The 12,653-nt window shown below is 35.0% G+C and overlaps 1 protein-coding gene across 1 annotated transcript in view; it reads left to right on the top strand.

The window, feature by feature from the left end:
- OLA1 (Obg-like ATPase 1) overlaps positions 1-12,653 on the top strand; it is a 167,371-nt gene that overhangs the window by 4,523 nt on the left and 150,195 nt on the right. Inside the window, exon 3 of the mRNA XM_012650767.1 lies at positions 10,476-10,619. Coding sequence (XP_012506221.1) covers positions 10,476-10,619 — 144 coding nt within the window. The remainder of the gene's footprint in view (positions 1-10,475; positions 10,620-12,653) is intronic.

The following is a 12,653-nucleotide window of genomic DNA, read 5'->3' as shown; positions in this document are numbered from 1 at the left end:
TCCTGAGTTTTTATCTAGCTGACTAAATGTTACATGTTACATATATTTGGATATCTTTACTTCTGGGACACAATATAAAATAATATCTACCCTTTCAGGGGTCTCTAAAAAAAAAAATAATAATATGGAAGTGTTTTTTTGTTTCTCCTCAAATTCTCCCTGTTGCCCTCCCGCCACCCTTATTATCCTCTTTGTCTGGAAGGAGCTAGAATAAAAAAAAATAATAATATGGAGATTTGATTCTAGTTCTGTACTGCTTTTTATTACCTGAGTGATTCTGTATAAATTAGCTCCTCTTGGACCAGTGTGTTGTGGGTGTGAGGCTTAGAGGCTGTTGGGGGAAACTACATTTTGATACAGCATTCTAGACTTCTTTACTTCTATCAAGGACAGCTCTTCTTGTTGCTACCACTGCATTAGATGGAGTTAGGTTCAATTAAGAGTGTCAGGCTGAGTGATGTGGCTCATACCTGTAATCCCGGCATTTTGGGAGGCTGAGGTGGGAGGATCACTTGAGGCTACGAGTTAGAGACCAGCCTGGACAACATAGGGAGACCCTGTCCCTACAAAAAATTTAAAAAGTAGCCATGCGTAGTGACATGTGCCTGTAGTCCCAGCTACTCGGGATCGCCTGAACTCAGGAGTTGGAGGCTGCAGTGAGCCATGATCGCACCACTTCACTCCAGTCTGGGCAACAGAACAAGGTCAGAAAACCTCAGATAACCTTGGTTAAACAGAATTTTCTTTTTTAGGTAGAAGTGTGAAAGTGTGCATTTTGCACTATGGATTGATATGGTGATTCTGCTTCCTGAAGTCATCAGGTACCTCAGCACCTTTCAGCTAGCAGCTTGGCAGTCCGTGGGCATAGTCTAAGATGTTGTGAATTCCAGACAGCTGGTATCCACAGGGTCAAACGGCCAGACTTGGCCAGTAGTCTCTTTTCCCTGTAAACTACTATGTCATGCTTCTGCTGACATCCCTTTGTCCAGAATTTAGTCATAAGAATTTATTTGTAAGGAAGGCTAGGAAATATAGTATTTATTGATGGCTGTATTTCAGTTAATAATTCTATTACACTGAAAGAAGGGGAGATTGGATGTTGGGGACAACTAGTATACCCTGTTCAAACACTCAGGAACTGCCCCAGGGGAGTAATTGTCTTGCTTAGCTGATGATTCTGGGAATGTTTTTTCCTGTTCCCACGACTTGCCTTCTCCCAATTTGCCAGAAACCAGTCACAGAGTCTGTAAAAGATATTTGCTATTGCTGAGGGAAAAGATTGTAGAAAAAAAAAAATCACCAGATAATTATCATCATTGTTTTAGGTATTTGTTGTTGTATAGTAAACCACTCTAAAGGTTCATGGTTTAAAACAACAATTTATTATTTTTCACAATCCTGTGCATTAGTCTTTGTTTGTGTTGCTATAAAGGAATTCCTGAGGCTAGGTAATTTATAAAGAGGTTTATTTGGCTCATAGTTCTGCAGGCTGTATAAGAAGCATGGTGCCAGCATCTGCCTCTGGCGAGGGATTCAGTCTGCTTCCACTCATGGCAGAAGGAGAAAGGGAGTGGGTGCGTGCATATATCACATGATGAGAGAGTGGGCGAGACAGAGAGAATGAGAGAGAGCCTCCTAATTTTGGCACATACTAATGAATCTTGTTTGAAACAGTTATTATTGTGGTATTTACCAAATGGTGATTAAAAAATTTCCTTTGTTTCTTCTACATTTATAGGAGTAGTGAAATTCTATTGTATAGAATTGTAAAGAAGGGCTCTCCCATTTATTCATGTGTAATATTTGATTATAATTTATTTTTATCAGTATGGAGTCTCATTTTCTTTTGTTGGTTATAATCCATTACTGTTATTTATTTTGCTGCTCAAACTGCCCAGCTTTGATTATTAGGAGCCTTCATGTTCACTCGTATTCCTTTGACATGTCTCTTTTATTTTTTGAGTACTTTCTACTTTCTGGTAACACAGTGCGTTTCAGGCTTATTTATAGTCTGCCTCAGCCTTAGAATACACAAATTTTTGTGTAGACATATTTTTTCATTTCTTTATACTTATTTGAGAAACTGCCAAACTATTTTCTAAAGTGATTGTACTATTTTACATTCCCACCAGCAGCGTATATGGGTTCCAGTTAATCCAAATGCTTGCCCACTTGTTATTATCTTTTTGATTATAGTCAAGGTGTGACATTTTTGGTTTCTGTTTTCTTAATGGCTAATGATATTGAGCATCTTTTCATCTTACGTCTTCATTTTTTTTTCATTGTTTGGGTAGCTCATCTGTCTAAACATCTTTTTTTTTTGTTTGTTTGTTTTGAGACTGTCTTGCTCTGTCACCCAGGCTTGAGTGCAGTAGCATCATCATAACTCACTGCAACCTCAAATGCCTAGGCCAAGGCAATCCTCCTGCTTCAACTTCCCGAGTAGCTGGGACTACAGGCATTTGCTACTATGCCTGACTAATTTTTTAAAAAAATTTTTGTAGTGATGGGGTCTTGCTATGTTGCTCAGGCTGGTCTTGAACTCTTGGCCTCAGGTGATCCTCCTTCCTTGGCCTCTCAAAGTGCTAGGATTACAGATGTGAGTCACCATGGCTGGCCTGTCTTCACTTTTGAAAGATATTTTCACTGGGTAGAATTCTAGGTTGACGGTTTTTCTTTAAACACTGTGAAGGTATCTTCCATTTTCTTCTAGCTTTCTAATGGGAAGTTTGTTGTCATCTTATCTTGATTCTTCTACATAATTTTTTTTTTTTTTGGTCTTGCTCTGTTGCCTGGGATAGAGTGCAGTGGTGTCATGATAGCTTACTGCAACCTCAAACTCCTGGGCTCAAGCAATCCTCCTGCCTCAGCCTCCCGAGTAGCTGGGACTATAGGCGCTTGCCACCACACCTGACTAATTTTTTCTATTTTTGGTAGAGACGGGGTCTCACTCTTGATCAGGCTAGTCTCAAACTCCAGAGCTCAAGCGATCCTCCCGCCTCGACCTCCCAGAGTACTGGGATTGCAGGCGTGAGCCACTGCGGCTGGCCTGTGTCTTAGATTTTAACAAAAAAGTTTAGAATGTTAAAAAAAATTAAAAATGGTCCAAAGTTTATAGAATATGGTTAAAAAGAAAGAAAATATTTTTGTATAGCTGTACAATGTATTTGTGTTTTAAGCTAAGTATTATTACAAAAGAGTCAAAAAGTTAAAAAAAAGAAATAGTTCATAAAGTAAAAAAGTTACAGTATGCTAATACTAATGTATTATTGAAGAAAATATAAATTAAAAAAAATAAATTTAGTATAGCTTGAGTGTACAGTGTTTATAAAGTCTATAGTAGTATACTGCAATGTGCTAGGCCTTCACATTCACTCATTAACTTATCCAGAGCATCTTCCAATCCTGTAACCTCCATTCATGGTAAATGTTCTATACAGATGTACCATTTTTTATTTTTTAAACTGTATTTTTACTATATCTTTTCTATATTTAGATATAATTTAGATACACAAATACCTACCATTGTGTTACAATTGGCTACAGTATTCAGTATGGGAACCTGCTATATAGGTTTGTAGCCTAGGAGCAATAAGTTATACCATATAGCCTAGGTGTATAGTAGGCTATATCATCTAGGTTTCTGGAGGTGTACTTTATGGTGTTCACACAATAACAAAATTGTCAAAGGACTTATTTCTCACAATGTATCCCCATTGTTAAGGTATGCATGAATGTAAATGTGTGTGTTAATAGATAGCATCCTGCTGAAGCTCTGATTATTTCCTTCTCCAATCTTTTTTCCTCACTATGCTTCATTTGGATAGTTTCTATTGCTCTGTCTTCAATATTTTTTCTTTGCAGTGTACAATCTGCTGTTAATCATATCCAGTGTATTTTCCATTTCCATTTCATTTTATTTCAGATATTGTATTTTTCATACAATACTTGTCCATGGATATTTTTCATGTCTTTCATTTCCCTCTTTATTGTCTTTATATTTCCCTTTATATCCTTCAGAAAATTTTAAAAAGATTTATAACATTTATTTTAAGGTTCTTTTATGCTAATTTCATCATCTTGGTCATTACTGGGTTTGTTTGTATTTATTGACTTTTATCCTGATTTTGACATATATTTTCCTGCTTTTTTGCATGCCTTGTAATTTTTATTGGATTCCAGACACTGTAGATTTTATGTTGAGTGCTGAATTTTGTTGTATTCCTTTAAAGAGTGTTGGACCTTGGTATGGCATTTAGTTACTTGTGTATCATTTTAATTGTTTTGAGGCTTCCTATTATGTTTTCTTATGATGGATTTATATAATTTTTTTGTTTTGGTGTGATGTTAGCCCTAGTACTAAGATGTGACCCTTTTGAGGACTCTATCGAAATTCCCTTGTATTACAAGATCTCTCCACTTTGGCTGATAGATCGGAATATAAACTGTCTCTGTGTCAGCCCTGAGAATTGTTCATCCTACTACTTTTGGGTGGTTCTTTCCCTGGCCTTGTGGATATTGAACTTACTCATGCGCAAATCATTACTCATCCGTATTCTTGAGGGGACCCTCTGCAGCTCCTGAGTTCCTAGTACACTCTCCTGTAAATTCTGCTGGCTGCCTTGGTCTCTTAACTCTCATCTCAGTTTCCTCAACTTGGCATGACTACTGGGTTGTGTTGGTTCCCTCTCCTGGTACTGTGGCTTTTAAACCATTATTAGGCAGTAAGCTGGGGGTAATTGTAGAGCTAAGTTTATTTGTTTTTCTTATCTGCTTCCCTGTTTACTCTTTTCTGTTATTTAGCAGTCATTGTGTTCCTTGCAAGTACTTCATAGATAAATGCATTTTCTTTTAAGTCTATTCATTTTTATTAAGTTTCTTTTTCAGAATTCTAGCCTTTTTATTGCTGCATCACCACATAATTTCAGATAGATTTTTTTTTTTGCTTATTAATTTCCAATTGACCCTTGAATAATGTGGGGGTTAGGAATGCTGACCCCTCACACAGCCGAAAATCCACATATAATTTTTGACTCCCCCGCAACTTAACTGCTAATAGCCTACTGTTGACTGGAAGCCTTATCAATAACATAATAGTCGATTAACCTGTATTTTTTATGTTGTATGTATTATGTACTATATTCTTACAATTAGGTAAGCTAGAGAAAATAAAATGTTATTAAGAAAATCATAATGGTGAGAAAATATATTTACTGTTCATTAAGTGGAAGTGGATCATCACAAAGGTCTTCATCTTTGTCATCTTCATGTGGAGTAGGCTGAGGAAGAGGAGGGGTTCGTCTTAACTGTCTCAGGGGTGGCGGAGCTGGAAGGGGAGGTAAGACAGGCAGGCACACTCAGTGTAACTTTTATTGAAAAAGTCTGTATAAGTGGACCCTCGCAGTTCAAATCCATGTTGTTTAAGGGTCAGTTATATTTACTTTTTTTATTATTAACGAAACTATAGATCTCATTTGGATTTCACCAGTTTTCCCACTAATGTCCTTTCTCTTTTCCAGTATAGAATACCATGTTACATTTAGCCCTCATGCCTCTTGTCTCCTCCAGTCTGTGATAGTTTCTGAGTGTTTTATTTTTCATGACCTTAAAAAAGTTTATTTTTGAAGATTGCTGGTCAGGTATTTTGTATTATATCGCTCAATCTGAGTTTGTCTGATGTTTTCTCAGGCTGTGGGCTTTTTTGAGGGGGGTGGAATTGTGGTAAGAAATGCATAATATAAAATTTACCCTCTTAACCATTCTTAGTGTACTGTTCAGTAAGTGTTAACTGTATTCACGTTGTTGTGTAATATATCTCTAGAACTTTTTCATCTTGCACATCTGAAACTCTGTACCCACTGCCATTTCTCCTTCTCAGCTTATTTCACTCAGCGTAGTGTCCTTAAAGTTTATCCGTGTTGTCACATGTGACAGGATTTCCTTTTTATGGGCTGAATAATATTCCATTGTATAATATCCATTCCATTGAATAATATCTATTCTTCTGTTGGTGGACATTTGCTTCTATCTCTTGGCTATTGTGAATAATGAAGCAATGAACATAGGTGTACAAATATCTCTTTGAGATCCTCCTTTCAATTCTTTTGACTATATACCCAGAAGTGAGATTGCTGGATCATATGGTAGTTCTACCTTTTAAAATTTTTTTTTTTCCGAGGAACCTCATATTGTTTTCCATAGTTTCTGCACCATTCTACTTTCTATCAGCAATGCACAGGTTTCCAATTTCTTCACACCCTCACCAACACTTATTTTCTGGTTTTTTTTTTTTTTTTTTTTTGGTAATGACCATCCTAATAGATGTATGAGATGTGTGATATCACATTGTGGTTTTGGTTTGCATTTCTCTGATGATTTGTAATGTTGATCATCTTTTCATATGCATTTTGGTCATTTGTGTATCTTCTTTGAATAGACATTTCTCTAGGTATGATTATTGCTGCTGGGATGTTACTGTTTTTAGGTCCTCTTATCTGACAGAGTTAAGAAATATACATAGTTATACTTACCCATGTATACACATGCAATGGTATTTATTTCTGTATCAGATAGATCCTTTTAACAATTTAGTTATAAACTAAATTCAAAACATTTTGAAAGGGCTTTTTACTTTCTCCTCATGTTTTGGATGTATGTTTAAATGGTTAGTTCAGAATGTTGTGGGAATTTGCATTGGTATCCTGACTTCCCAATACATATTGCTATTCATATTTTGCATAAGGTTTTACGTAAAACTTCTTATTCAGTCAGATTTACTTGACCTAGTAAAATATGTAATTTCCAAAATAAAGTGTTGAGGTCCTAAGTAGAGGGGGCATACATTAAGTCTAGCCACTGTTTTTTTCTTTTAATGCTATCATTGCTGAAATAATTTATGTAAACCCATTCTTGCATGAGAGAAATTCCTACAACTTTGAATCTTTCTCCTACTTTCAAGATTTAATAATAACTTCAAGGGATCTGTATTTGTGTGTGTGTGTGTGTGTATAAAATTCTCATTTCATAAAAAGCCCATGGGCTTTAACACTTCAGACTTAGGCCAAAACTTTCAAATTCTTCGCTTTTACAAGGCTTTTCTTTCATAGATTTGAGTAGATCAAAATGTCTTAAGTTGCCACTGAAGCCTATAGTAATAATCCTTAGAAATTTTTCTTTTTCCTTCTTCCTTATTTCTTTTTACTTTTTTATACCTACAAAGCTATTGGAAGATACAGATGATTTTGGCTTTATGAAATTTAAAATCCATCTAAAATGAGACAGTCTGTGAAAATGGAGATTTGTCTTCCAAGTTTAGTTTGAATGTATAGAGGAATTTTTTCTGCTTAAGAAATAATGGAACTTTCTTTTGCTATATTTTACCATATGGTATGTTTTAAGGGAAAACCTTTTTTTTAATTATAAAAATCCTTACTTTTGTCCAGGTAGACAATCAAAAATACTATACTTGGTAGTAGCCCTGAATTTGAAAAAAACTTTGTAAACTGGCTATGGCCTTTTTTCTAGTAGAATTGCAATTGATTGTGGTAATAGCAATGAGCAGTTTTTTAATTATGGCATACAAAAATGCAATAGCGCTTTATTTTGGCCTCATGATGTTATGCTCAAGTGTTCCATAAATGTTTAAATTAACAAATTTTAATTTTGGTTTAAGTACTTTTATTGCAGTACTATTTTGTAATATTTTCATTGCAAGTATATAGTATTTTCATTACATTTTAGATAAATGAGGACTCATAGACTCTCCTGGGAACTTAACTATCACTTTTAATTTTTTTTTTATGGAAAGGGAAGAGGTATGGAGAGTGGATCAATCTGTATTAACAATTATTTGAGCACACTTTCGTAGTTTTGCCTCCTAAGGGAAATATCCCGAGAGGAAAACTGGTGGTGTGCTTGAGGTTCTCCAGGTCTCCTCCAAATGCTTTGCTGGTTTCTCTCTCCTTAAGCATCAGCTTTCCATGGGTGTAAAGCCTGGATTCTTGCCTCCTTCCTTTGCCCAGAATGTGCACATGTCCCCAGGGTAAAAGTGGCCATAGAGATCAAAACACTAATAATTCTTCGAAGTTTTTTTACATTTCCAGAACCCCAGCCCCTATAAACAGATGATTTCTGTATTTTGCATTTTATATGGCTTTTCTGGGTCCAGGTGGGGTTGCTGGTCTGCTGTTAGCTTTTTGCATCTCACTCAGAAGCAGAAGTAACCCCCCACCCAATTGACTTGTTGAAGAAATCTGGTTATTTGTCTTATAGAATCTTCCAAAGTGTGGGTTTTGTTGATTGTATCCCATGGTGTCATTTAATATGTTCTGTCCTCTGTATTGCCTATAAACTGGCCAGTGGGGCTATTCAAATTGGCTCCAGAGTGCTTTTGACAGGACTCTATGGTCTTTAATAGCATCCTTGTTTTCCCTTGGGAAAAGTTGTTTGAGGCTTGTCTTGTATTTTTTTTTTTGGTCCCAGACCCAAAACTAGCTATTTCTTCAAGAAGTCCTGGTCATTTTAAATGGACATGTTATTTAAAATCATAGTCTGAATATGAATTCTCTTTTTAAAAATTATCAACTCTATTATGTGTTAATGTTTTACATTGTATTAAGCTTCACACTCTTTTTGGAAATAGATGGACTTTACCTTAATAAATGTACAGATTATTTTAAATTAAGTACTGTGACATTTATCTTAACAGGATTGAAATTAAAAGCCAGCCCTATAGAAACCAGTGATTTCCTCTTAATCATTATTCGTGGAGTTTTGGGATTGTTACTAGACTCTTAGGGATTGCCAGTATACATTCTACAATAGCCAGCATTATTCCATGGGTGGTTAGCTGAGTCTGAATCTAGCCCAGTGTCTCCAAAACCTGACTTTAAATTTGCATCACATGAGATATTTTTAAACTACAGGGACCTACATTAATAGGTCTGGAAAGAGGTCTGATAATACATGCCTTTATCCTCAGCTGACTCTGTTATAGGGGCATTTGAAAACTACTGGTTTGACTAGTGATGCTCTAAGTAACCAGTAATGATTTGCTTGGCTGTTTTAGCAAACATTTCTATTTGACCCTAAAATGTTTAGCCTGAATGTGATATAAGAACAATATTTTAAAGACCTACAGGTGGGTATCTTGTTGCTAAAACATCCTTCTTACCAGTGGTACTTAAATGATGCCGCCTTTTGTTCATCATTCTTTATAGGGTTCTCAGAATTTTTTTTTAAAAAAGAGATTGGTTCTTTAATTTAAAAGTTTAATCAAATGAGCTAACTGCCGTTAAGTATAAATTTCTCCTGATGAATATAGGCTACTTAAATCTCATCTGAAATATCTATTTTTACCGTAGAAAGTGTTTGGAAAAGAGAGAGAAATAATCATCCATAATCTTACCGTGCTAACACAACCATTATACTGTTTGAGGCTGCCTTTGTTATCAGATTTGGTCCACATGCAAACATTTTTACGTAATCATATCTAGTCAGAGTTAGCAAGCACCAGTCTCACAATTACCAGGTAATCCGTAGCTACTTCCTCAATTCCTCTAGTTAAAAAAATGATGATAGTAATTCCTATTTTAAATTCCTCATGTGTCCTATATTTGGAGCAAGGAAAAGTCACTGTGGTGCATTTTCTACTGTCTTTATTAGTGATTGAATTGAAAAGTAGCACAAAACAAATCAGCAAGCCTTTAAAAATCCCATTTTGCTTTGGATTTTAGTTTATGATTTTCGGCACTGTAATTATCATATTTTAAAAAATATGGTTGGTGTTATTGTGAGTTGACATCATCTGAGCCCATATTACCTGATAACAACCAGATAATTAGAAAATTAGTGATAAATTTATTCCATATTAATAGATTTTTTTCTTAATTTAAGTCATATCTTCAAAAAAATTCACATTTTGACTTTCATAATTCACAATTCTAGATTTACCAGTAATCCTTATGTCCTAACAATTAGAAGGCAGTCTGAGCTCCAATGACTCTCATTTCCTGTCAGACATGTAACATCTATTCCTCAGTTCAGAATATTTAGGAAATGACTGACATAACTAGATACACACCTTCTACATTTCATGGTGGAGAAGATTATGTTACCTATAGGTGAATTGATACCAGGCTCATTATGAAAAAAATAGATTTTGTGGTATAACCTGAGGTTCTAGCTATCATTTATAACAAAGAATCTTTGGGAACATGCTTTTCCAAAGTTTTAAATAGACTGGAGTAGGAACATGACCTAATATAAATCATGAGCTATGTTGCTGTAAATTTAATTCCTTTTTGTTAGTGAAAATGTGTTCTTTCTGGGTGTCTTCCCTCACACCCCCACCTCCCTGCTTCCCAGATTGGTTTTATATTCCTCATCGATCTTATTTGAGGATTGAAATTAGGGTGAGATAAATTTTTCTTGGCATTAACCTAAGAATTGATTGAAATTGCTTTTATTCATTTTAGGAAATCTACTTTCTTCAATGTATTAACCAATAGTCAGGCTTCAGCAGAAAACTTCCCATTCTGCACTATTGATCCTAATGAGAGCAGAGTACCTGTGCCAGATGAAAGGTTTGATTTCCTTTGCCAGTACCACAAACCAGCAAGGTAAGAAATACTTTATACTATTTTTTATTTGGTGACGTTGTATAGACTGAGTAAATATATACGTGATGTGTTTAAAGTCACGTAGAAGGGGTTTTCTTTCAAAATTAATGTAGCATTATTGTTTTGGGTGATTATAAAAGTAATGCAGAGTAGGGAGAAGGGAGAGGAAGGATGTTTCCAGTTGTTAATTTTGCAGTTATTTTTTTCTGTGGAGTATGAAGTACAACAATAATTTGTATTATATGATCTCATTCATGTAAAATTGTATATGTGTATATGCATAGGAAAATATATAAAATGAAGATCACAAACTAATTGATGATTATCTCTGGGTAGTGGACTTTTACAGTGATTTTTACTTCATTCTTACATTCCTCTATGGTGGTTGAATTTTTTAACAGTAAGTATGTATTGTATATTTAGTTAGGAAAAATAAGTAAAACTTTTATTAGGGAAAAAATAAGGTAATAGAGGTTCAGTGTAGGAAGTTCAGACAACAAATGTATAATGAAAGCAGTGAAAAATCACCTCTACTTCCTCTCTTCTTCTACCGTGACATAATAGTTGTAAATACTTTGTTTCCCCTGAATGTATACACACTTTCTTACAGAAATAGGATACTTGCTTTACTTGGAGTATTATTAATATCTTTCAAGATTAAAAAATACAAATTTAAATAATTTCTAATATATTGCTTATATTTAGTATTGTATTATATAAATTTACCACAGTTTATTTACCATTTCCCTATTATTGAGAATTTAGTTTGTTACCAGTTTTTCACTATTTTGAATGTGTGAATAAATTCCAAGTTTCTGTCTTTAGCCCCAAGCTCTGCAGAACTCCAGACTTAAATCGCTAACTGCCTACTTGATGTTGACACTTGGATATATCTGAATAGGGGCCTTAGACTTGACGTGTCCCAAGTGGACCTCTTGAGTTCACCTTCTTGTACCAAATTTGTTCTTCCTCCAGACTTTCATAGTTCAATAAATAGCACTATCATTGCCTCAGTTGCTTAAGTCAGCGTCAGAGATTTTTCCTTGATTCTTCTCTCCCTTTACTCCACTCTGCCCCACATCTAGTCTATCAGCAATTCCTGTGAGTTCTAACTATAAAATATATACCGAATCCATTCACTTTTTCCACTTTCATCTAGTAATTGTAGCATCCATTGATTTTTTTTGATGAATTAATTATTACTATGGTGATTCTCACATGGTGGTTTTGTAATTCCATTATTCCTCCTTCACTTGTTAGCATTGTACTGCAAGGAAAACCTTCTCATCTTCATCTATTCATTCATATATTTATTCATATCAGTGTTACTCAAGGTTTTAATCTGTCACAACCATTAATTTCATGCTCAAATTATATCCCTCAAATTGGCTCCTCAAGGTGACTTCAGTGTCCTTTTAAAAATTTTTTATTTTTAAATTATTTCAAATTTATATAAAAGCAGCAAAATTATACAGAGTGCTTACATACCCATGTTTACCCAGATTCTGTGAATCTGTGAGGATAAGTTACAGCCATGATACCACATTGCACTTCAATTCATCAGTTTATATTTACTAAATACAAAACCATTCTCCTATGTGACGATAGTAAACCAAAAATCAGGACAGTAAATCAAAATCAGGACATTAACATTGATCCAATATTACTATCTTATCTCTTTAGTTATCTTCAATCTGAAATAATTTCTTAGTCTGTCCTTGTTTTTCATGACTTTGTCATTTTTGAAGAGTATAAGCTAGTCATTTTGTAGACTGTCTCTCTGGATTTTTCTCATACCTCATGATTCAAACATTTTTGGTGTTAACACAGAAGTGAAGCTATGTTCAGTACATTATATCCGAAGGAATGCAATGTTGATTTGTGTCATTATTGGTGAAAATAATTTGATCACTTAGTGCTGGGTTTCTCTACTTCTCTCCTTCTCTCCTTCTCCTTCTCCTTTTCCTTCTCCTCCTCCTCCTCCGTCTCCTCCTCCTCCTCCTCCTCCTCCTCCGTCTCCTCCTTCGTCTTCTT

The sequence above is a fragment of the Propithecus coquereli genome, unplaced genomic scaffold (assembly GCF_000956105.1).
Source record: "Propithecus coquereli isolate 6110/MARCELLA unplaced genomic scaffold, Pcoq_1.0 Scaffold34, whole genome shotgun sequence".
Taxonomy (NCBI): Eukaryota; Metazoa; Chordata; class Mammalia; order Primates; family Indriidae; genus Propithecus; species Propithecus coquereli.
The sequence above is the reverse complement of the archived record's forward strand: the minus strand, read 5'-3'. Positions and strand labels throughout refer to the sequence as shown.